At 37.4% G+C, this 26482-nt stretch overlaps 1 protein-coding gene across 1 annotated transcript in view; it reads left to right on the plus strand.

The window, feature by feature from the left end:
• The window catches only part of SLC6A15 (solute carrier family 6 member 15), a 55375-nt gene that overhangs the window by 6645 nt on the left and 22248 nt on the right, over window positions 1-26482 (plus strand). Inside the window, exons 2-5 of the mRNA XM_055586537.1 lie at window positions 15858-16329; window positions 22788-22945; window positions 23312-23438; window positions 24711-24892. Of these exons, the coding sequence (XP_055442512.1) occupies window positions 16041-16329; window positions 22788-22945; window positions 23312-23438; window positions 24711-24892 (756 nt within the window). The 5' untranslated portion in view covers window positions 15858-16040. The remainder of the gene's footprint in view (window positions 1-15857; window positions 16330-22787; window positions 22946-23311; window positions 23439-24710; window positions 24893-26482) is intronic.

Genomic DNA, 26482 nt, shown 5'->3' on the forward strand with positions numbered 1-26482 from the left:
GAATGTTGTGTAAGTAGAATCATATAGTAAGTATGCACCCTTTTGGGATTTGCTTCTTCCATTCAGCATAATTGTAGGTTCATCTAAGCTGTTGTGTGTATTGGTAGTTTTTTTTTTTTTTTTTTTTTTCCTTTTTCTGAGTAGTATTCTATGGTATGGATTTACCAGAGTTTCTTTAATCACTCACTCTTTGAATGATATCTGAGTTGTTGCAGTTTAGGGCTGTTATGAATAAAGCTGCTATAGACAGTTGTTTATAGATTTTATGGAACCTAACTTGGAGAAGACTCTTGAGAGTCCCTTGGACTGCAAGGAGATCCAACCAGTCCATTCTGAAGGAGATCCGCCCTGGGATTTCTTTGGAAGGAATGATGCTAAAGCTGAAACTCCAGTACTTTGGCCACCTCATGCGAAGAGTTGACTCATTGGAAAAGACTCTGATGCTGGGAGGGATTGGGGGCAGGAGGAGAAGGGGACGACAGAGGATGAGATGGCTGGATGGCATCACTGACTCGATGGACGTGAGTCTGAGTGAACTCCGGGAGTTGGTGATGGACAGGAAGGCCTGGTGTGCTGCGATTCATGGGGTCGCAAAGAGTCGGACACGACTGAGCGACTGATCTGATCTGATCTCTGATCTGAACTTTTCCTTTCTGCAGGATAAATGTCCAGGAGGTCAACTGCTGGGTAGTTGCATATGGTAGTTGCATACATTGTTTTCTGGAAAGCTGCACTGTGTTACATTCTCACTCCCCAGGTATGAATGAACCATTTGCTCTGTATCCTTGCAGAATTTGGTTGTCACTCTATTTTACCCATCCCGATCTGTGCAGTGACACTGCGTTGTAGTTTTAGTTACCATTTCCTAATGGTAACTGATAATGACAAACCATATTTCACATGTTCATTTGCCATCCATACATCATATTCAGTGAAATGTCCCTTCATACATCATGTTCAGTGACATGTTCATTGTTCATGTTCATGTCCCTTGTCTGTTTTCTGAATAATTTTTAAATGATGAGTTTTATGAGTTCTTATAGATCCTAAATACTGTTTTTTTTTTTTCCCACTTGGGGTCATGGTTTGCAAATATTTTAGCTTTGCAAAATAAGTCTTTAGCTTATTTTTTATCCAATTAATAGATTCTTTAACTGAGCAGATTAAAAAATTTTGAAGTCCATTTTACTAAAATTTTTGCTTTGATGGAGTCTGCTTTTGATGTCATGTCTAGGAACTCTTTGCTTAGCTCTATACTTCGAACATCTCTGATTTTTTTAAGTTTTATAGTTTGATGTTTTACATTTAACTCCATGATTCACTTTGAGCTAGTTTTTGTATTAGGGTAATTAAAAGTGTCTTTCAAGGCTAATATTTAAATTGTGGTTAAAAGAAAATCACTGCATGGGTTTAAAAACCTAAACCACACCCTTTTTATACAGCTGTAACCCCATCTTGAATAGTTCCTTGGAAAATATTTTAAATTTAGTTAAATATTTTTACTTTCAGTTAAATTCAATGACTATTCAGTTTATCTCCCCCATTTGGCAGTTATCAGTTGCTACATATGCTACATCTGGAAGTTCAGGGTTCACATATTGCTGAAGCCTGGCTTGGAGAATTTTGAGCATTACTTTACTAGCATGTGAGATGAGTACAATTATGCGGTAGTTTGAGCATTCTTTGGCATTGCCTTTCTTTGGGATTGGAATGAAAACTGACCTTTTCCAGTCCTGTGGCCACTGCTAAGTTTTCCAAATTTGCTGGCATATTGAGTGCAGCACTTTCACAGCATCATCTTTCAGGATTTGAAAGAGCTCAACTGGAATTCCATCACCTCCACTAGCTTTTTTCATAGTGATGCTTCCTAAGGCCCACTTGACTTCACATTCCAGGATGTCTGGCTCTAGGTGAGTGATCATACCATCGTGATCATCTGGATCGTGAAGATCTTTTTTGTACAGTTCTTCTGTGTATTCTTGCCACCTCTTCTTAATATCTTCTGCTTCTGTTAGATCCCTACAATTTCTGTCCTTTATCGAGCCCATCTTTGCATGAAATGTTCCCTTGGTATCTCTAATTTTCTTGAAGAGATCTCTAGTCTTTCCCATTCTGTTGTTTTCCTCTATTTCTTTGCATTGATCGCTGAGGAAGGCTTTCTTATCTCTCCTTGCTGTTCTTTGGAACTCTGCATTCAGATGCTTATATCTTTCCTTTTCTCCTTTGCTTTTCACTTCTCTTCTTTTCACAGCTATATGTAAGGCCTCCCCAGACAGCCATTTTGCTTTTTTGCAGTTCTTTTCCATGGGGATGGTTTTGATCCCTGTCTCCTGTACAGTCTCGAACCTCCGTCCATAGTTCATCAGGCACTCTGTCTGTCATATCTAGTCCCTTTAATCTATTTCTCACTTCCACTGTATAATCATAAGGGATTTGATTTAGGTCATGCCTGAATGGTCTAGTGGTTTTCCCTACTTTCTTCAATTTAAGTCTGAATTTGGCAATAAGGAGTTCAGATGTTCAAGCTGGTTTTAGGAAAGGCAGAGGAACCAGAGATTAAAATGCCAACATCCGCTTAATCATCAAAAAAACAAAAAAGTTCCAGAAAAACATCTACTTCTGTTTTATTGACTATGCCAAAGCCTTTGACTGTGTGGATCACCATAAACTGTAGAAAATTCTGAAAGAGATGGGAATACCAGATCACCTGACCTGCCTCTTGAGAAATCTGTATGCAGGTCAGGAAGCAACATTTAGAACTGGACATGGAACAACAGACTGGTTCCAAATAGGTAAAGGAGTGCATCAAGGCTGTATGTTGTCAGCCTGCTTATTTAACTTATATGCAGAATACATCATGAGAAACGCTGGGCTTGAAGAAGCACAAGCTGGAATCAAGATTGCCAGGAGAAATATCAATAACCTCAGATATGCAGATGACACCACCCTTATGGCAGAAAGTAAAGAGGAACTAAAAAGCCTCTTGATGAAAGTTAAAGAGGAGAGTGAAAAAGTTGGCTTAAAGCTCAACATTCAGAAAACTAAGATCATGGCATCTGGTCCCATCACTTCATGGGAAATAGATGGGGAAACAGTGTCAGACTTTATTTTTTTGGACTCCAAAATCACTTCAGATGGTGATTGCAGCCATGAAATTAAAAGACGCCTACTCCTTGGAAGGAAAGTTATGACCAACCTAGATAGCATATTAAAAAGCAGAGACATTACTTTGCCAACAAAGGTCCATCTAGTCAAGGCTATCGTTTTTCCAGTGGTCATGTATGAATGTGAGAGTTGGACTGTGAAGAATGCTGAACACCGAAGAATTGATGCTTTTGAACTGTGGTGTTGGAGAAGACTCTTGAGAGTCCCTTGGACTGTAAGGAGATCCAAGCAGTCCATTCTAAAGGAGATCAGTCCTGGGTGTTCATTGGAAGGACTGATGCTGAGCCTGAAACTCCAGTACTTTGGCCACCTCATGTAAAGAGTTAACTCATTGGGAAAGACCCTAATGCTGGGCGGGATTGTGGGCAGGAGGAGAAGGGGACAATGGAGGATGAGATGGCTGGATGGCATCACCGACTCGATGGACATGAGTTTGGGTAAACTCCTGGAGTTGGTGATGGACAGGGAGGCCTGGTGTGCTGAGATTCATGGGGTCGCAAAGATTTTGACATGACTGAGCAACTGAACTGAACTGAACTGAATATATGCTACATAGCTAACTATCTTTTTTTATTTTTATTTTTTTAAGTAGGTTTTTTAAGTAGCTTTCACCTTCTGTTACCTTCTTGGGATTGTAGTGACTTGAAACAATAATGTTTTATCTTTTCTCATTATTCTCTATGTTTGTTGGGCTCAGCTAGCTGCTTTATCTGTTCTAGTTGATATTAACTGGCAATTTAACTTTGACTAGAATGTCAGAATCTTTGTTCTCCTGCCTGTGGGTTTAGCTCAGATGGCTGTTACAATTGGTGACTGATTGAATTTATCTTTCTCTCTCTCTCCATGTGGGATTTCTAAGAGGGCAGATGGACTTTTTAGTATTGAGTCTGGCTTCCAAGAATTCAAAGCAGAAATTGCCAGGTTTCTTTAGGCCTAGCTTTGTAACTAGCATAGGTTCACTTCTGCATTCTAATGGTCAAAGTAAGTTCAAGCCCAGCCCAGAATTAAAAGAAGGAAATAGACTCCATCTTTTAACAAAATGAGTAACAGGGATAATACAGCATTGGGAGGAATTCTTAATGTTTGTTTTTGTTTTCTGTTATAGGAAATATCTAAGATCATACTTGACATTCTAGGATGATGACAATAAAACATGTTAAATGCTTTCAAATTCATTTTTCCCATAAAGCACGAAAATACAAATATATAAATAAATGTAGTACAATAATATATGCCTATTGTTTTTTTCAGTTGCTAAGTCATGTCCAACTCTTTGCAACCCGTCTTTACAGCATACCAGCTTACCCTGTGCTTCATTATTTCCCAGAGTTCTCTTAGATTCATGTCCATTGAGTCAGTGATGCTATTTAACCATCTCATCCTCTCCTGCCCCTTTCTCCTATTGCCTTCAATCTTTCCCAGCATCAGGGTGTTCCAGTGAGTCAACTCTTTGCATCAGGTGGTCAAATTATTGGGGCTTCAGCTTCAGCATTAGTCCTCCCAGTGAATATTCAGGGTTGATTTCCTTTAGGATTGACTGTGTGAAAGTCGCCCAGTCGTGTCCAACTTTTTACAACCCCATGGACTGTAGCCCGCCAGGCTCCTCTGTCCCTGGGATTCTCCAGGCAAGAATACTGGAGTGGGTTGCCATTTCCTTCTCCAGTTAGGACTGACTGTTTTGTACTATAATAGGCTACTAATAACTCCTAAAAATATGTCTACCTCTTAATTCCTGGTGCTTGTGAATGTTACCGTAACTGGAAAAAGAGTCATTGCAGAAATTATCTTCAGATGAAGAGATTATCCCCAAATGTCTAGATGGGCCCTATATGCCTTGCCATTACAAATGTCTGTATCTGAAAGAAGCAGAAGGAGATTAGACACACACAGAAGAGGAGGAGACACTGTGAGCACGAAGCTGTAATTGGAGTGGTGTGGCTGTGCGTGAAGTGACACAGGCCGCTCCAGAAGTTAGAAGAGACCAGGCACAGACTTCCCCCTAGAGCCTCCTGAGGGAGCGCAGGCCTGCCAACACCTTGATTTTGGTTCACTGAAGCTGATTTTGAATCTCTGGCTTCCAGGAGCTTTGAAAAATTAGATTTCTGTTGTTTCAAGCCACGAAATTTGATTTTGTTAACAGAAGCCTCAGGAAATGAATACAGTGTCTAAATCTGAGGTGTCCTGAATATATTAATAAAAGTTTACATGTTCAAAAGACTTTTGTATATTTTTAAAATGTTTAAAAGACTTTTTGAAACAGTTAAGTAAGATATACGATCTGTGCTTGGTTCATGGAAGTCAACAGAAATACATTTCAGTTTCTAGAAATCACTTTACAATTAACTTTGAAATAATTGCAGGCTCACAGGAAGGTGCAAAGGGGAGTCCTGTGTATCCTTCTCCTGGCCTCCCCACTTTATAATCTGATATAAAAGTAGAGTACAATATCAACACAGCATATTGATACTGGTATAATTCACAGAGCTTGTCCGGATTACACAGCCCTTTTTTTCTATATGTGTGTGTATGTATGTGTAGTTCTTTGCAATTTTATCACATGTATATCCTCATGTAACCCTTATCACCAGGAAGACACTAAATGGTACCATCTTACAAGATTCCCTCGTGCTCTTTTATAGCACACCCACCTGTCCTGCTGCTGCTAGGTCGCTTCAGTCGTGTCCGACTCTGTGCGACCCCATAGACCGCAGCCCACCAGGCTCCCCCGTCCCTGGGATTCTCCAGGCAAGAACACTGCAGTGGGTTGCCATTTCCTTCTCCAATGCATGAAAGTGAAAAGTGAAAGTGAAGTCGCTCAGTCGTGTCCAACTCTTAGGGACCCCATGGACTGCAGCCCACCAGGCTCCTCCATCCATGGGATTTTCCAGGCAAGAGTACTGGAGTGGGGTGCCATTGCCTTCTCCACCCACCTGTCCTTCCCTACCGTAATTCCTAGGAACCCCTGTAGTTCATCTCTGTCATTATTTAATTTTACAAATGCTTTATAAATTGAATCATGAAATATGCATCCTTTTCAGATTGTCTCCCCCCACCATTTTACCCACTCCGGTATTCTTGCCTGGAGAATTGCCAAGGACAGAGGAGCCTGGCAGGCTACAGTCCATGGGGTCACAAAGAGTCGGACATGACTGAGAGAATAATACTTTCACCACACCCCTCATTAAGCATCATTTGCTGGAAGTTCATCCAGGGTTTTGCATGTATCGATAGTTCTTTCCTTTTTATGGCTGATAGTTCATAATGTGGATGTACTCTGGTTTGTTTAACCATGCATCCATTGAAGGACACTGGGGTAGTTTTCCGTTTGGGGCCATTACGATTAAAGTTTTTTATGAACATTTATTTATAAGTTTCTGCTTAAAAATAAATTTTTATTTCTCTGGGATATATGCCTAAGAATACAAAATGGTAGTCACCCTGGTAACGCTATTATTAGTGCTAAAAGAAACCAGCAGCTATTTTTTTAGAGTAGCTATACTATTTTACATTTCTATTCAGTTCATTCAGTCACTCAGTCCTGTCCGACTCTTTGCGACACCATGAATCGCAGCACGCCAGGCCTCCCTGTCCATCACCAACTCCCGGAGTTCACCCAGACTCACGTCCATGGAGTCAGTGGTGCCATCCAGCCATCTCATCCTCTGTCGTCCCCTTCTCCTCCTGCCCCCAATCCCTCCCAGCATCAGAGTCTTTTCCAATGAGTCAACTCTTTGCATGAGGTGGCCAAAGTACTGGAGTTTCAGGTTTAGCATCATTCCTTCCAAAGAAATCTCAGGGCTGATCTCCTTCAGAATGGACTGGTTGGATCTCCTTGCAGTCCAAGGGACTCTCAAGAGTCTTCTCCAACAGCACAGTTCAAAAGCATCAATTCTTCGGCGCTCAAGCAATGTATGATTGATCTAGTTTCTTTACATCCTCACAAATTGTTGGGGTCATCATGTATTTATTTATTTATTTATGCCATTCTGATAGATATGTTATAGCCCACCTTTTTGGGTAAAACATATATTAACAAGTTTAAGTTGTTACTTTGTATTTCACTTGTAAAAATAGTCTCCTCCTTTTGATTGGTCCTGTGATTTTTTTGTCATCTTTTTGTTTAATGCATATCTCAGATGCGAGTACCTTCCTCCTACTTTGGGATTTTTCATATTTTCACTGGAAATATTAATTAGTGTCTACTATAATTTCAAAAGATTTTGTAACAACAGTAGTTAAAAAGTCTTAAAAGAGGGAGCAAGAATTGTGTTGATTGTATAGTGAGTTTTATCTATTTTGAGTTAATTCTACAGTGAAATTTTTAGCAAGACTAATAAATACAAAGGCAGAGAAAATACCTATTACCTATAACAGGGATGCAAATGATATAAGACTACAAATCCTATAGACGTTAAATAATTCTAGGGAATATTTTGAATCACACTGTGCCGCCAATAAATTTGACAATTTAGATAATATAGATTCTTTGAAAAACACAACTAACTGAAACTAAAACAGTGAAAAAAGAAAAGAAACCTAAGTAGCTATATATCAATAAAATAAATTGAATTTTTGATTTCAAATATTGCAAAAAAGAAAACTCCAGGCCTAGATGGTTTTATTGGTGAGTGCTGCAAATGTTTTAGGAAGAAGAAAAACTAATCCTCCATATATTCTCTCAGAAAATAAAAACTCTATTTGAAAACTCTTCTTTAGGGTTCCACAAAAAACAGAGAAGGAAAATATATTGCTTAAGAAAAAAAAAATTTTATAGATCCACTTTCCCATGAATATAGTTGAAAAATATCCTTACCAAAACATTAGCAATTTAATTCAATAATATATTAAAAAGGGTAATAAATCTAGACCAAGTATGGTTTATCCCATAATGAAAGGTGTTAAACCAATCAATATAATACTTTATATGAACAGATTAAGAAGTTAGGTGATTATCTTAATAAAAGCAGGAAATTATATAACAAAAGTCAACAGTTATGCATGATTTGAAAAAAAAAATCACTGAACTATGAATAAAAGAAACTTCTAAACAGTTAAAGGACCCAATTGGAAAAAAAAAAATCCATCATTAACAGTGTACCTAACAGTAAAATACTGAGTACTTCCCCACTAACATCAGGGCATAGATGAAGAAGTCTGCTCTTAACACTTCTGTTCAAAATTGTGGTAGATGTCCTAGCCAGAAAATAAGTCAAGACAAAGAAATTAAGATAAGCAATGAGAGAAAAAACTATCTATTTACCAATGACATGTATATAAAAATCCTAAATGATCTTTAAAAAATAAAAACTTGATTAGCATTATTGCAGGAAAGAAAGGGCTTCCCCGGTGGCTCAGCAGCAAAGAATTTACCTGCAATGCAGGAGCTGCAAGAAATGTGGGTTCCTTCCCTGGGTGGGAAGATTCCCTGGAGGTGGGCATGGCAACCCACTCCAGTATTCTTGCCTAGAGAATCCCATGGACAGAGGAGCCTGGTGGGCTACAGAGTCAGACACTACTGAAGTGAGTTAGCAGCAGCAGCAGCAGGATAGAAACCTTGTATTAAAAAAATCATTTTTTTTTCCTGGATAGAAATTAAAGCAGATACAAATAAATGGAATGCTATACTAGGTTCATAGATTGGAAAGCTCAATTTTTTAACATGTCACTGTTCCCCAAATGGATCTGTAGACTCAGTCAATGTAAACCCATTCAAAATTCCAGCAGACTGTTTTTTGGGATAGAAATTGACAAGCTGATTTCAGAATTTATGTGGAGGGGCAATGAAACAATCTTAAAAAAGGGAAAACATATTTAAAATGGTTAGGGCTGAGAACCACAAATTAAACATTTACTATGTTGATTTTAAAAGGTTTTGAATCTTGTTTTAAGTGTTTAAAATAGATTTTTTTTTCTGAAAAGTTATACATGAAGATATTAAACAATACAAAAACAGGAGAATGAGAAAAATGTAAAGATAAGTCCAATTTAAATACTGTAACATTTCAAACATTTTAATGTATAAGTCTTTACATAGAATAAATAAATGGTAATGACACACCCATTACATTTATAATGGGTGTATTATTTTAATAGGTATATTTATATTTATAATAGGTGATTTAGAAGAGTGTCTAATGAGGTTTTTTGTCTGCGAGATACAGAAACTTATGCTGGCTAAGAAAGAAAAAAAGAAATATTGACAGGGTCACAGGGGCTCAAAGAAACAATGGGGTGCTTGGCAATAAGAAAGGAAAGGGCAAGAATGAGAACAGTTCTGAAAATCAGGAAGCAGGATCCATGACTCCCGTAGTAGTTACAGCCTGGGCATAATGCCTTTGGAATTAAGTGAGATGCCAACTTTTTGATCTCTTTGTTCCTGTCCTCAAGATTCAAAACCCAGGGAAGGGAAATCCAAGTGGATAAATGCAGATTATTTTCCAAGTGATAGCAGTACTTCTGTCTTCCCTATACTCATACCTGCTGTAGCAAATTTACTTTATTGCTCCTTTCATCAAAACCCGGAGTTTATTTATGCTCAAGTCATCCAGACTTAGCTGTGTAACTTGCTTTGGGCAGTGACATCAGCAATTATGACTCAAACAGGCTTTACTCGTGCTTGTGTGCTGAGCCCTTTTGGCTAGAGTTGGAACTCTGAGCTTGTCATGGGAACAGGTTGGCGCTCCACACATTGGAGAGACTGTGTGTAGGAGGACCAAAGTGCGCTGACTTATAGGTTTAGTGGCTCAGTCATGTCTGACTCTTTGTGATGCCATGGACTGTAGCCCGCCAGGCTCCTCTGTCCATGGGATTCTCCAGTCAAGAATGCTGGAGTGAGTTGCGATGCCCTTTTCCAGGGGATCTTCCCAACCCAGGGATCAAACCTAGGTCTCCCACATTGCAGGCGGATTCTTTACCATCTGAGTCACCAGGGAAGCTGGACTTATAGGCTATCTCCTGCCTCCTGCAGAAGGTGATTTCCACCCTCTTAGACCACCCTCCTCCACTTGAGTTGAAAGGTGACTACAGTGCAGAAGTGACCCAAGTCAGGTGAAGCAAAGCAACTGACCATCTTAAGCCTAGCGTAAATTGCTAACCCACAAAATCATGAGCAAATACAGTTTTTGTTTGTTAAGCTATTAAATTTTGAGGTAATTTACTATGCAGAGAGAGAAAACTGTTTTTTTTTTCCCTTAAGAAAAGGGGGTGTAAAAATACCCGAAACATGTTGCGTTTGCTTTGAACTCACATTAGCCTTAATAGAATAAACTTGTAATATAATACAAACATAAGAGGGACTAGAAAACACGGTACTCTCAATGTGTTGGCATTTATCGAAGCTCTTTATTATTAGCTAACTCAGCATTTCAGCCACGGTCATAAAACCATTAGTGATAGAGTTTGGATTTAAACTCAGTCTATTTCTATATCCTAGATGTAAATGTTTGGCACCAATACATGTCTTTTCATACCAGTAAAATTAATTCCTACAAGATCCCATTAAAAGTAGTAAATAAGAAGGATTATATGAAATCATGAAGAGGTGCAGTCATTAATCCACTTTTGGACCATGAATTTCATATTTACATTTTCTTCTTTTCTGGCCATGCCACACAGCATATGGGATCTTAGTTCGCCGACCAGGGATGGAACCGGTGTCCCCTGCATTGGAAGTACAGAATCTTAACCAGTGGACCACCAGTGAAGTCCCTCATATTTAGACAGTATCCTAACTTGCTTTCTGCCATGAAAGATGAAGATGTTTCCAAACCTTTCTTTCTTTCTTTCTCCCATTTACATTCCTGATTTTGTTAGTTAGATTATTTTTGGATTTTAATTTTTATTATATTTATATTTTTCTCCCTATAAAATTCCTATGTTTGAACCTTATTTCCTTGTTTAAATTAATGTTTACTCCTATTATTTAACATGGGTCTCTGTCCTGGTTGGCTAAGCTTCACAATCATGTAGCCTGTTCCTCTCCCTCCTTGTAGGGCTCATCAGATCTCTCATGGATCAGACGATTTGCCTGTGACATTTATAATTGAAATATAAAATACTTGAGTATGAAAACTGAAGAGCAAGTATTTTTTTTCTCTTCACTTTTATAGAAGTGACTGAATATCCTGAGAAGTCTTTTTATTTCTCCTTTCTACTTCTACTTGAAATCCCTAGGAGTCTTTATCTAACTTCTCAGTGTTGACACTTCTGCATTACTTTTTGAAATTATTATTATCTAAACATCTGTTATTTCTTTTATTTTGTGTTTCATTAATTTTGTTTCCTGATATACTACATTTATTTTTTGCTTTTGTTTCCCTCTCAACTATTATCCCTGTACCCTCAACTACACACTCTGTTTCTCTGTAAAACTCATTCATTCTTAGCAACTAATCTCATAATTACTTAGAAAATAATCTTACCTTTGAATAGGGAGGTTTCTATCTTGTCATACTATGTGATAAAAAAGACTTAGTGTCATGAAAATGGAGCATTATATGGAGTGACTTGGAGCACTCTGCATCTTCAATTCAGATTTAATCTCTGAAAGAGTGGTTCTCAGGCTTCCCAAGTGGTGCTAGTGGTAAAGAGCCAATGCAGGAGATTCAAGGGACTTGGGTTCCATCTCTGGGTTGGGAAGATCCCCTGGAGGAGGACATGGGAACCCACTCCAGTAATATTGCCTGGAAATTTCCATGGACAGAGGAGCCTGGCGGGCTACAGTCCATGGGGCTGCAAAGAATCGGACAGGACTGAGCATACACAGTGGTTGTTAAATATTTTCAATAGTAAATATTTCAAGCTTTACAATGTATTCAAAGTGATTCAGCTGTTGTAGCACAAAATTAGCCATAGGAGATACGTAGATTTGTGGGCATGACTATGTGCCAATAAAATTCTCTTTACGAAATCAGACAGTGGGCTGTATTGGACCCACGGGCAGTATTTTTGACCCAATTCTTGACTATCTGTTGCTCCATTGTAGTTAGGAGGCTCTTACCTGGTAATGGTGGCAGCTAATGCAGCTGCTTGGTGCCGACAAAGAGCAGTCCTGACAGCTTGTTGCCCAGGTGGCTCTCACAGGAGTGCATGATGCTAACGTGGTAGAGACTGTGCAGTTACTTGATTCTGATTATCCTACTGCTCATGGGACCTGTAGGATACCACTACTTTATCATTCACTACTTCATGTCCTTCCTGGACATTCCTGTTTTGAAGCAACAGGATACACTTTTGGTGATAATCAATTATATTTTCAAACCTTCATCTATGCCATACTTTTAAGTTCTTCAGGCAAGCATAGAAGTTTTCTCTTTCAAAAAAGTTGGGTCTTAAGATTTTGAAATTTATTTGACTTACAAATTGTTGTCTCATATACTAAGTTTTTATAACTCCACTCAGAAACCCAATTTATATTTTTTGACTATATGCAGCCTCTGTATAAGAAAGGAATGCCTCTGACTCAGTAAATATAGGGCCTTGGGGTGAAAGGCAAAAAAAAAAAAAAAAAAAAAAACTGAAACCAAATGTGTAATCATGCAAAATACTTGTAGTTATTACACAATGTAATTGGCCATACTTTCAGTTCATATAGTTGACAGAGTTAAACATTGAGAATGTGAGACTGGTAAGATTAAGTCATTCTCCAAGGAGACATTATGGCCTATTGAAGAAGAGATATACTTTCCCCCCCAAAAAACCTCACTTGTTATTGTGGAAGTTTCAATGTTAACTGCAACCCCACCCCATATTATCCTATAGTGATCCCCGTCCCATATTATCCTATAGCAGTCCCTAAGAGGAGGAGGTGGGTAAGAAACAGTGAGAAAAGAGAGTATAAATTATTTCGCTTCTGACATTATTAATGTACGATCACTTTTGATTTTGCTTATAATAGAAAAGGAACTGTAAATGCATGCAAATAGATATATAATATTCCTTTTTAAGTTTTAAATTTTATAAACTTTGCCTAAGATTATTGCATTATAAATCTGTATATGTAGTTAAGTATATTTTAGGAATTTAAAATATAAAATTGCATTTAAATTTTGTTTCCGTTAGACACTGATTTTTTTCACAGAAAATATGAACTTTGGGTTATTGTATAGGAATTTTGATATTAAACTTTGCCAAAAGATATACTATGTAAAGCTGGTATGATTATCTGTTGGGCCATTTCCTTCTCCAGGGGATCTTCCTGACCCAGGGATCGAACCCAGGTCTCCTGCATTGCAGGCAGATGCTTTTACCCTCTGAGCCACCAGGGAAGCCCATGTAAAAAACATGCAACAGCGTCTAAATATGTTTTCTTTTTTTTTTTTCCTGCAAAGATGAGAAATATATAGAAGAAATACAATTCTGAGATAACTGATTTGGGGGAGACTCATGAGTAACACTTTTTAAATTTGTTTTCTTTATGAAGAAGAGTTTTAGTATAATAGTACTTTAAACTTCAATACATTCCTTTCCTTTCTATTTTATGGAAAAAAGCAAAAGGAATAACAAATGTTTACTGAGGAAACTAAATTGAGTCATATAACTGTGAGAAGTTACATAACTAAGTAAAAAGGTTAGGACACAACTCCAAACTTGTCAAATTAAAACAAATACCCTTATCCTTGTATCAGTAAAGTTATTATGCCAATGGTTTATCATTAGATGATCCAAAAAATGTAGACAGTTAGACAATTTATGTGTCACAAATCGCACTTTGTTATGTCAGGTTGTCTTCTTCCAGCAAAAATTATTTGGAAACAGCTTTTTTCAGCTTTTCAATGATTATATGTTTTCATTTATTGAACTAATAGTTACTGAACTTCAGAGGGAAATAATGCAAATTAAACAGGCATAATCCCTAACTTCATGAAATTATTTCCTTATTCAAACCTTGTTAGCCTCTTTAAAATAGTTAACTTTAGAAGTTTTTCACTTATTCTAGAGATGTTTCTAAATTATTCAGAATATTTGGGGAATGCTTCTTCTTCAAGAATTTTCTTCACAGTCTTTCTCTTATTATTCACCAAGTCCTAAATTAGTGTTTTTCCTTGAGGTACACCTTTTAATTTTGTAATCAATGAAACACCTCCAAATCTTAAAATGACAAATAGATGATCAAGTTAAAGAATTTTTTTTTTCTATTGGTGACCCAGTACTCTTTTTATTAAGGTTATAAGATAAAGTATGACAGAATTTTTTTGGACTTTTTCAGTGTAAACCTAACAGCAGTTCCATTAAAGAATTCCATTCTTTTTCTATCAGTGAATGGCAGAATTCTTTTGGATATTATTTTTCAAGCTTCCTGATCTAGTTTTGACGAGAAGCTCTCACATTTAGTTACTTTTGAAAACAGATAATTTCACACCGGTCAGAATGGCTACCATCAAAAAGTCTATAAATAAGTTCTGGAGAGGGAGTAGAAAAATGGGAACTTTTATACACTGTTGGTGGGAATTTGTACAGCCACTGTGGAAAACAGTATCAACATTCCTTTAAAAAACTAAAAAAGAGAACTACCATATGATCCAGCAGTTCCACTTGTAGGTATATATTTGGAAAAATGGAAAACTCTACTTCAAAAGGATGCATAAACCCCACTGTTCAATGCAGTACTGTCTACAATAGCTAAGACAGGGAGGCAGCCCATCAGCAGGCAGTTGGCTTATGAAGATGTGGTGTATACACACACACACGGGAATATTACTCAGCTATGCTAATGCTAAGTCACTTCAGTCGTGTCCGACTCTGTGCAACCCCATAGATGGCAGCCCACCAGGCTCCCCCGTCCCTGGGATTCTCCAGACAAGAACACTGGAGTGGGTTGCCATTTCCTTCTCCAATGCATGAAAGTGAAAAGTGAAAGTGAAGTCGCTCAGTCGTGTCCGACTCTTAGCACCCCATGGATTGCAGCCTAACAGGCTCCTCCATCCATGGGATTTTCTAAGCAAGAATACTGGAGTGGGTGCCATTGCCTTCTCCATACTCAGCCATAAAAAGAATAAAATATTGCCATTTGTAGCAAGATGGATGGACCTCGAGAATATTATGTTTAGTGAAGTAAGACAAAGAAAGACAAATACCAAATGATACACTTATATGTGGAATCTGAAAAATAACACAAATGAATACAAAACAGAAACAGGCTCAAAAACATAGAAAACAAACTTATCCGCTACCAAAGGGTGTTCAAGAGAGGAAAGGAGAAATTTCCCTTCTTGCAATGTATCCCTTAACAACTTTTCCCTTAATAGCAAATGAATGAGTAGATGAATATGCTAACAGAAGAAATTCTATATAAGACAAATTTACAGGGATAGCATGCAATTGTTTATGTAATTTTATAAGTGATAAAATTAGAATGTACTTTATTCAGAGAGGGAAGAGAGAATTAAGAAAAGGTTTCAAAATTCTACTTACAAATGAACTGAGTATACATTATGCAATGGGGTATATCTGAGGCTAAAGTAGATTTTTGCAAGAAGGAAGAAGTTAGCTAAAAGAAAATGTGTGTGAAGCTCTTGTGTACTTTACAATTCTTATACTTCTGTGAATATTAAGCTCTGAAAGGTCAAGGACAAGCATATATTTTATACTATGCAGAAAGAGTTTGCATCGCAAAAACTAAGAAGACAAAGTCTTTGGTATTTTAAATATTTTTCCTCATTAAATATTATTTTTTTCAACTTAAAATTTTACAGGTACCTACAGAATATTGAACAAACAGATCCAAGATCCATAAGACTTTATCACCTTGAATAAAGGATTTCTTTGATATCCTCCTCCATCTTTTATTCATATCAACTAACATATTTTTTAAAAGAATTAAGAAGTTTGCCAAAAGGAAAGTAAAAAAAAAAAAATACTACTACCCACACTTTCCAATGCCGAAGAATAGCAAGGTGGTAAAAAGAGAATTAGACGATGAGGTTATTGAGTCTGTCAAAGACCTTCTTTCCAATGAAGACTCAGCTGATGATGCTTTTAAGAAGAGTGAACTAATTGTTGATGTCCCAGAAGAGAAAGACACAGATGTTGTAGAAAGATCTGAAGTCAAAGATGAAAGACCAGCTTGGAACAGCAAGCTACAATACATCCTGGCCCAGGTTGGATTTTCTGTAGGATTAGGGAATGTGTGGCGGTTCCCGTACCTCTGTCAGAAGAACGGGGGCGGTAAGTTTCTGTTTTCTGCCTTTTATGTGTGTTGTTTTTTTGTTTTTTTTTTTTGAGTGATACATTGCTGAGTAAATTGCAGTTGATTATGTCAAATAGCAATCATTGTTGCTGCAGTCTCAGTATTTTAGAAGCTATGAATTCCATTGTAAAACCAGGGAGACGCCTTTGTTGAAAGTGAGTTAAGCTTTGTTTTCAGATTAGGTTTCCATAGGAGCCGATGACTTGCTATGAACACACAAGGATTGCTTGAGGTCATAGTCTCAAATTCTTTCTGTGGATCCTGTTAACATCTCTAAATTACTGCCTTTTCTAACCAGTGTTCCATTCCTTGTTCCTGTCAGTTATTCACTTTAGAGAAAATCCTCAGGTTTCTGATACAAAAGATATTGGTGAACAAGAGAGAGAATGTTCTATCCACAATGTATTAACTCTGAGTTTTAAGTTGTTTCATTCTTGAATGAAACAAAGTTACATATAATTTAGAATGATTATAGTCTTCGGTTGCCAACCAGAACTTTGTAGATCCCAGTAGAAGGAATTTAACCAGATAATTAATATAATACCAGATAGTCTTCATCCGTAGATATCAGCACCCTTAAGATGCTGTAAAGAAATTAACATTTTTGATTTCAAGCAAATTATCTCCATCAGCATATTTAGCTATTTGTATTTGTGCATATAATTGCAAGGGTTATTTAGTGAAAACTGTCTTAAAATCAAGAAAATAAAAACATATACAAAAGAATAGATAGTTCCTATAGGATACAGGCTCAATAGTACACTTGAGTAAAACTGAACATTACCTAACATTTAGTTCAGTTCAGTTCAGTCACTCAGTCCTGTCTGACTCTTTGCGACCCCATGAATCGAAGTACGCCAGGCCTCCCTGTCCATCACCAACTCTGGGAGTTCACTCAGACTCACGTCCATCGAGTCAGTGATGCCATCCAGCCATCTCATCCTCTGTCGTCCCCTTCTCCTCCTGCCCCCAATCCCTCCCAGCATCAGAGTCTTTTCCAATGAGTCAACTCTTCACATGAGGTGGCCAAAGTACTGGAGTTTCAGCTTTAGCATCATTCCTTCCAAAGAAATCCCAGGGCTGATCTCCTTCAGAATGGACTGGTTGGATCTCCTTGCAGTCCAAGGGACTCTCAAGAGTCTTCTCCAACACCACAGTTCAAAAGCATCGATTCTTCGGTGCTCAGCTTTCTTCATAGTCCAACTCTCACATCCATACATGACCACAGGAAAAACCATAGCCTTGACTAGACGAACCTTTGTTGGCAAAGTAATGTCTCTGCTTTTCAATATGCTATCTAGGTTGGTTATAACTTTCCTTCCAAGGAGTAAGCGTCTTTTAATTTCATGGCTGCAGTCACCATCTGCAGTGATTTGGAGCCCAAAAAAATCAAGTCTGACACTATTTCCACTGTTTCTCCATCTATTTCCCATGAAGTGATGGGACTGGATGCCATGATCTTTGTTTTCTGAATGTTAAGCTTTAAGCCAACTTTTTCACTCTCCACTTTCACTTTCATCAAGAGGCTTTTTAGTTCCTCTTCACTTTCTGCCATAAGGGTGGTGTCATCTGCATATCTGAGGTTATTGATATTTCTCCCGGCAATCTTGATTCCAGCTTGTGCTTCTTCCAGTCCAGCGTTTTTCATGATGTACTCTGCATATAAGTTAAATAAGCAGGGTGACAATATACAGCCTTGACGTATTCCTTTTCCTATTTGGATCCAGTCTGTTGTTCCATGTCCAGTTCTAACTGTTGCTTCCTGATCTGCATACAGATTTCTCAAGAGGCAGGTCAGGTGGTCTGGCATTCCCATCTCTTTCAGAATTTTCCACAGTTTATTGTGATCCACACAGTCAAAGGCTTTGGCATAGTCAATAAAGCAGAAATAGATGTTTTTCTGGAACTCTCTTGCTTTTTCCATGATCCAGAGGATGTTGGCAATTTCATCTCTGGTTCCTCTGCCTTTTCTAAAACCAGCTTGAACATTAGGAAGTTCACGGTTCACATATTGCGGAAGCCTGGCTTGGAGAATTTTGAGCATTACTTTACTAGCATGTGAGATCAGTGAACTTGTGTGGTAGTTTGAGCATAGGGTTATTAAATTAAAATAACTTTAATATTTGCTTTACTTTCTTTACTATCTTGACTGTATACTCATATGGAAGCTGTTAAAACAAGTGTGTTTAAATACTAAATGTTTTTTTATGTGGCATTTCAGCACATAAAGGAAAGAATGCCTATTTTGGTATTTGATTCCCGTTTGTGATAGATTTGGTGACAGGACAGAAACATGGTTTTATTTTATTTTTGATTTAATTACCAACCTATAAATCAGTTGAAGTAATAAAACCATTTTCATGGGAAATGGTTTCTTTTAGTCACTAAGATAAAAAGCTAAGGTGTCAGGTGACAAAATACGTTTAATGTCTTGCTTACTTAATTCAACCAGGGGAAGACCAACAGGTTTGAGGAAACGTAGGAGAATCCCGGGGACAGGGAAGCCTGGTGGGCTGCCGTATATGGGGTCGCACAGTCGGACATGACTAAAGTGACTTAGCAGCAGCAGCATGTGTGATGGGCTTCCCAGGTGGCGCTAGTGGTAAAGAACCTGCCTGCCAGTGCAGGAGACGTGAGATGTGGGTTCAATCCCTGGCTTGGGAAGGTCCCTGGAGAAGGAAATGGCAACCTACTCCAGTATTCTTGCTTGAAGAATCCCATGGACAGGAGTCTGGCGGGTTATAGTCCATGGGGTTGCCAAAAGTAGGACATGACTGAAGCAACTTAGCCCAGCACACACAGCCTGTGTGATAAATCTACCTGAGAGGTAAGAATCAATACATGGAGTTGGTGGTACACTACCCATCACTCCACTGAACCTGCAAGCTCCTTAGCTAGTCTTTAATATCACAGATTAATTATTCACCAAATCAGCCACAAGCAGCTAAGTACTACCCTGCTTTATATTTCACAACAAATTATCCCATTTGCAAGATGGGCAGAAGATGAATTCTGATATTCAGACCTTTTGCCTTATGCACTTTATTGACCATACTATTGAGGAAGAGGCTATCTTGGCTGAAAACTCAGGTTTCTTTCTGTTTGATACAGTATTAGTCTTGGTGGAAAACTCTAAAGGATTTCATAGTTAGTTATCAGTTAGCAAAAATGGCTCTTGCTCCTTACTTTTATATGTAAAGAAAATCAAGATGCCCTTCCAAGAATTGTCCCCTGTCTTCTAATTACAAGTGCTAGAGAGTGATATTATAAAACACCAATGGACTTCATCATTTTGAGATGGCTGTTGGAGGTTAAAAGGTGGTACTATGCATGCAGTATAGCTTTGAGCATCTAGGTATTTGTCTAACAGTCTCAACTTGCGTAAATCGTATTCATCATTTGAGGTACTGTATGAATAACACAATAAAAAGTAATAGACCAATATAAGTTGATCTGTCTGGAGATATTACTTAAAGCACAATGATTAAGCTTGAGAGTGAAAGGGAGGATGTTAGTTGCTCAGTCATGTCCGACTCTTTGCCACCCAGTGGACTATAGCCTGCCAGGCTCCTCTGTCCAAATGATTTCCCAGGCAAGAATTCTGAAGTGGGTAGCCATTCCCTTCTCCAGAGTATCTTCCTGACCCAGGGATCAGACCCAGCTCTCCCACATTGTAGGCAGATTCTTTACCATCTGAGTGACCAGGGTAGCTCTGATTAAGTTTAGTAAGTGTTATAATATAGAAACTACCAGCTCAGGTTTTGAAGCCAATTTGACTATGAAGCCTGGCTCTTTCCCTCACTATACAGGTGATCTTTCACAAGTTAACTTACTATTTCTGGCTTCATTTCCACACCTGTAAAATGAGGGTAATAATTGTGCTTGCTGCTGCTGCTGCTAAGTCGCTTCAGTCGTTATCTGACTCTGTGCAACCCCATAGACGGCAGCCTACCAGGCTCCCCCATCCGTGGGATTCTCCAGGCAAGAACATTGGAGTGGGTTGCCATTTCCTTCTCCAATGCATGAAAGTGAAAAGTGAAAGTGAAGTCGCTCAGTCCTGTCCAACCCTTAGCGACCCCATGGACTGCAGTCTTCCAGGCTCCTCCGTCCATGGGATTTTCCAGGCAAGAGTACTGGAGTGGGGTGCCATTCCCTTCTCCAATAATTGTGCTTACCACGCTGGATTCTTATAAGGAATAAATTAGTGACTACATGTAACATGGATAGAAGTGTGCCCGGCAAGTAGTAAATGCTCAGTTGTATTTTAACTAGGACTATTTTAATTTCCAGGACTGTAGAGTAATTTGAGTCAGAAGAAATGGCTAGGTATCTACTAACATGTCATGTGCACATACCTGAGAAAATGTTCCCAATGAGTCCAGTCTTCATTCATTCTCTTTTTTTTCTTCTAGTCATTCACACATACATAAACCTATTCACACACCAGGATTTCATGCAGGTGTTAAAGTGCATTTTCAGTCCTTCAGGAAACATTCTCAGGTCATTAGTGCCTGAATGCTGTTAGTCATCTTAGGGTTTGAATTTTGATAATTCTGTTTTATAATCTCACGCATCGATGCTTTACATTACATACTCCTTTGTAGAATCAACTCATGTCTCAAAGTCTGAAAATCACCTGTAAGAGAGTAGAGATTTTCTACCAACTACCATATTAAAGGAAATTCTTATACATGGAAATTATTTAAGAGGTGTATAGACACTGAGATAAATGACTTGAAAAAAAATCATTAATATTTACTTCTTCAACAGAAAAGGTACCAGAACAATTTGAACAGATTCCAAAATCTATTCAATACCATTATTCATTTTCTTTTTAATGAGAGAAATATAATGAATGGCCTCATCTTTAAAAAGGGCATTAATCACCACTTGGTAGTATCTGGTTGGAAAAAACTCCAGATATGAAATTTGAATTTAGCACGTCCATTTTAAAGATTATCTAATGAATAATTTGCATATGTATTCTCATTTAGATATGAGTACAGGTTTCTTAATAGACTTTATCAATAATAGAGTCTAATATTAACATTGTCAATTGATTGAGTACATTTTTAAGTCACTGGGCATATGTCTTAAGTTGAGATTTAGCTGTAAAATAATATGTATATATATTTAAGTATGAAGACTTTACTATGAAAAAATAGCACATATTTTTTATAATAGCTATTATCTTTTTTTTTTAAATTAGTGTTCAGTCAGTTCAGTTCAGTTGCTCAGTTGTGTCCGACTCTTTGCGACCCCATGAGTCACAGCATCCCAGGCCTCCCTGTCCATCACCAACTCCAGGAGTTTACTTAAACTAATGTCCATCGAGTGGGTGATGCCATCCAACCATCTCATCCTCTGTCGTCCCCTTCTCCTCCTGTCCCCAATCCCTCCCAGCATCAGGGTCTTTTCCAGTGAGTCAGCTCTTCGCATGAGGTGGCCAAAGTATTGGAGTTTCAGCTTTAGCATCAGTTCTTTAAATGAACAACCAGGACTGATCTCCCTTAGAATGGACTGGTTGGATCTCCTTGCAGTCCAAGGGACTCTCAAGTGTCTTCTCCAACACCACAGTTCAAAAGCATCAATTCTTTGGCACTCAGCTTTCTTTATAGTCCAACTCTCACATCCATACATGACCACTGGAAAAACCATAGCCTTGACTAAACAGACCTTTGTTGGCAAAGTAATGTCTCTGCTTTTTAATATGCTATCTAGGTTGGTCATAACTTTCCTTCCAAGGGGCAAGTGTCTTTTAATTTCATGGCTGCAATCACCATCTGCAGTGATTTTGTTGTTACCTACCCCTTAACAGAGTTTTGGAAAACCAAAAATTACTTATTTCCCGAGGTGAACTTTTTTCTATAACATATATATGGGAAAAAATACCATTTGTCTGTGGTAGATGTTCTTTTTCTTCTCTTTCAGTCTAAGCAGGCATTTCTTCTTCCTGTTGTTACTTAGGGAAAAAGTCAGTTTAGTGTCATATCATCTCATTCATTTTGATTTATCAGATTTGAAATGCATGATTTAGATGAGTTTGAGTAAAATTTAATAAATGACTTCATTAACATTTTGTGAATAAGACTTCCAGGAGCCTTTGAAACCTATTTGAGAAAATATTTTAAGGAATCAGTTATTTTTACAAAAAGTAAAGTTGTTTTGTCTTTTCAATAAAATGAAACTAAAGCTATTCATTGATATCCTTACTTTTTTTCATAATTATTTTTTATCAGAAACTATTGGTAGCAGTCAAATTCAGGTTTCTGATACCAGAAAGCTTGAAGTAATGAAATTGCATTTTCTCTAAAGTCTTTTATAATTATACGTATGGAAGTTTAAATGTCATCTTTCATGAGATAATCAGAATTAGTGTATTCTCTACTGTGGCTGTTGAAAATATAATCTATTTTATTTGTTCTTCTCTCTATAGGTGCCTATCTTTTGCCATATTTAATACTACTACTGGTAATAGGTATTCCCCTTTTCTTCCTGGAACTTTCTGTGGGTCAAAGAATTCGGCGAGGAAGCATTGGTGTGTGGAATTACATAAGCCCTCAACTGGGAGGGATTGGATTTGCAAGTTGTGTTGTAAGTTTCCTGGTATGGTATATGCCATATGATTTTTTACAGGGTTTGTAATTATATAGTCTGAAGTTAAAAGCAACCTTGGAGTGTGTATTTCTCTACTCAACTCTTTAATCATGTGTTAAAAAAACCACTCCTGGAGCTTGCACTAATACCCAAAATATGCTGTAATGTGAATGTAGTACAGTCTTGTTAATGCATTTTCTTAAGGCCTATGAGAGTCATCATTTTAGAAAAGACAATGTGTCTCAAATAAAAATTTAAAACGTTTTTTTTTAAGTATTAAGTGGGCTTTGATGCATCTCATCTCATTGTTTCAAAGGTAGGGGCAGGAGAATTTTAATGTAATCACACTATTTTGTTTTGCAGGTATGCTTTTTTGTGGCTCTCTACTACAATGTCATCATTGGCTGGAGTCTGTTTTATTTTTCTCAATCTTTTCAGCAGCCTCTGCCTTGGGATCAATGTCCTTTGGTGAAAAATGCTTCACACACTTGTAAGATATCTACAATGTAGAGTTTTTGTATCTAAAGATCATAAAGTTAGTAAAGCCGGGAGCTTTCAAGATATTTTTTCTAAAATCTTTTGAAGTGATTATAACAAACTTTCTTGAAATACTCAGAAAGATAGATGTTTGGCATCATTTATTTAGCTCTTTATTTTATTGTGTTATTTTATGTTATTTTATTGTGCCCCAGGATGTTAGGATAAAAAATTATCAGCCTTCAGTTACAAACTTAGACAATATTTTATTTTGTTCGTCTTTATTGATGTCTTACATTTGCATTAAAATAAACAAGAGGAGAAAAAGAATAATTTAGATTGAAGAAATTGTTTTTATGTCTTGGGTTCTGTTGTTCTATGTTTTTCTTATCTCTTAATTTTATATCCTAGAATATAAAGAATAATTCTGTAGCACTGTCTGGTAGATATAGAATGTAACATACATATGTAGTCTAAAATGTCCTTAGTAGCCATATTTACAAAAAGTAAAAAGGGACAGTTGAGATATTTTATTTAGTCCAATATAGCTAATATATTAATATTCTAACATAAATTTAATGTAAAATAGTAATGTAATCATTTACATTGCTTTTCTCATACTAAATCTCCAAAAACCCCTTTGTATTTTATGTTTACAGCACAAGTCACTTGAGACTAGCTCCATTTCTAAGGTCACATATGTGAAGCAGCTAGCATTTTTGATGGCTCTGCCCCCAGGAAGTCAATCAGATAATTTTGGGGGCCAAAGGGGCTATAAAATTGATATGTTTTAATCACCTTGATAAAAGCTGGTGCTTTCATGCTCAGTCTTGTCTGACTGTCTGTGACACTTTGGACTATATAGCCCTCCAGGCTCCTCTGGGATCTTCCAGGGATCTTCCATGGGATCTTCCAGGCAAGAATACTGGAATGGGTTGCCATTTCCTCCTCCAGGGGATCTAACCAGGGGAACCCCATCTCCTGTGTCTCCTGCATTGCAGGCAGATTCTTTACTTGCTGAACCATCAGGAAAGCCCCTGATAAAAGCCTCACACATTCCTATTTTAGAAATGTGTAACAAGATAATCATCAAAGAGGATTTGTGTTTGTTGATTTTTTTTTTCATATTTTTGCACAGGAGATTTCATTTGAATTTAAATGCTTCTGTAGAATAGTAGTACTTTTCTAGGAAATGTTAAGAATTGATTTACAGGCTTACTGGGGGAAAAAATAGCCTCGTTACTCTTTCTTGTCTGAAATGATTGTATTACCTTTCTTTCTACAGTTGTAGAGCCAGAATGTGAAAAAAGTTCCGCCACTACCTATTATTGGTACAGAGAAGCACTGAATATTTCCAGTTCCATTTCTGAAAGTGGTGGCTTAAACTGGAAGATGACCATCTGCTTGCTAGCTGCCTGGGTTGTGGTGTGCTTGGCTATGATCAAAGGCATTCAGTCTTCTGGAAAAGTTAGTATGTCAGAGCCCCTCCTGCTTCTGCTAAACATCTAATCGCCATTCCTGGGAACTATTCCCACCCCCGGCCCCTCTCAACCCCATATAAATAAATCTGTCTGAGCAAGCTGCAAGTAACACTTCAATCTAGGCAGTTAATTAAAGACTGGTAAAAAGTGGTATTTTTTTAAAAAATGTGTTTAGACCAAGGAAAGGACACAAATAAAGATGTAAGTTTTTTATAATGAAATCTAAAGTTGTTTATAATCTTTCCCTCTTCTATCAAGATCTGTTTTGAACTTTTTTGTCAACACTTAACAGTCCTTTCGTTTTGCTGGTATTCAGCTGAACCTAATGTTTTAGTTGTCTGATTAGTTCCAATCATGGAAATTGGGAAATGTAGTAGAATAAAGAACTTGTTTATGTTATTTGTGTTATATCATTTCTTTCTCTGCTCTAGGTGCTCTAGGGAATAGTTGCTTATAAGGTTTTAAAAGTCCATTGTGGAGTGTTTCTTAAATATCTGAACATTAGGTAGTTATAATAATCTCAACAAGAAACTTAGAGTAATATAAAAGACTAAAGGGCGTGTGGCCAGGGCAAATGGAAAATTTTATGAGACTGTGGTTGAGAAAGACATTAAGTGAGTTCTAGATACCCTAGGAAGTCAATCAGATAATTTTTTTAAAAGGATGTATTAGGAAAGTAATTGTTATTCACTATTTTGCTTTCATAGTACATTCTCCCCTCCCCATTGCCATTGTTTTAAAGCTCTCTATTTCTTTTGTCTGGATCACAGCAGGAGTTAATTTTGGTTCTTCTCTCTGCCCTGTAGCAGTCCATCTCTGTTGTTTTTTCTTTCCCAAGTATAGGTCTGATCATGTATCTTTCCAGGTTAATATATTGCCACTTACCATCATATACTGACTAATAAGAGGAGGAATAATTGTATTAATATAGCACCAGTAGTAAAAGCAGCAGCAGCAGTGGTAATAGTGGTAATAAATGACTATGAAGATGATTCTGACAATGATCAGAGCAAGAACAATAACAGAAGCCAATATTTATTACATGTTTACTTTGTACTAGGCACTATGAAAAGTGCTTCATATACTTTATCCCATTTAAATCTGAAAAAAAAAAAACCAAAAAACCAAAACAAAAACCTCTAAGGAGTAATTGCTACTCTCAGACCTGCTTTACAGATAAAAAGCAAGTTTGTGGAAACAGGTAACTAGCCCAAAGAATAATGGTTAGTAAATGTTGGTACCTGGAGTCAAACCTAGCTCTATCTGAAGCTAATGCCCACGTTATTGAATTGCAATGCTGTACCCTCTCTCGCTGTGACAGCTTTCCCCCACTAAATAATGAACTCTTTCAGGCAAAGTCTGTCTACTTCATCTTTGCTTCTTGTTGGTTCATATTTAATTAGAAGTGTTTGACAGTTTTTACAGCTTGTAAATCACAGTTGATTTTACATTTCGCTTCCTAATGGAACTTCTTTACCATTTTCCTTTGCAGAAATGAATATGGTAGATAACACGCCTGAGTATTTTTTGGTCTTTTATAAATGTTAGTGTATTCTGTGATTAAATAAGTTCAATT

This window comes from Bubalus kerabau, chromosome 1 (assembly GCF_029407905.1).
Source record: "Bubalus kerabau isolate K-KA32 ecotype Philippines breed swamp buffalo chromosome 1, PCC_UOA_SB_1v2, whole genome shotgun sequence".
Lineage (NCBI taxonomy): Eukaryota > Metazoa > Chordata > Mammalia > Artiodactyla > Bovidae > Bubalus > Bubalus kerabau.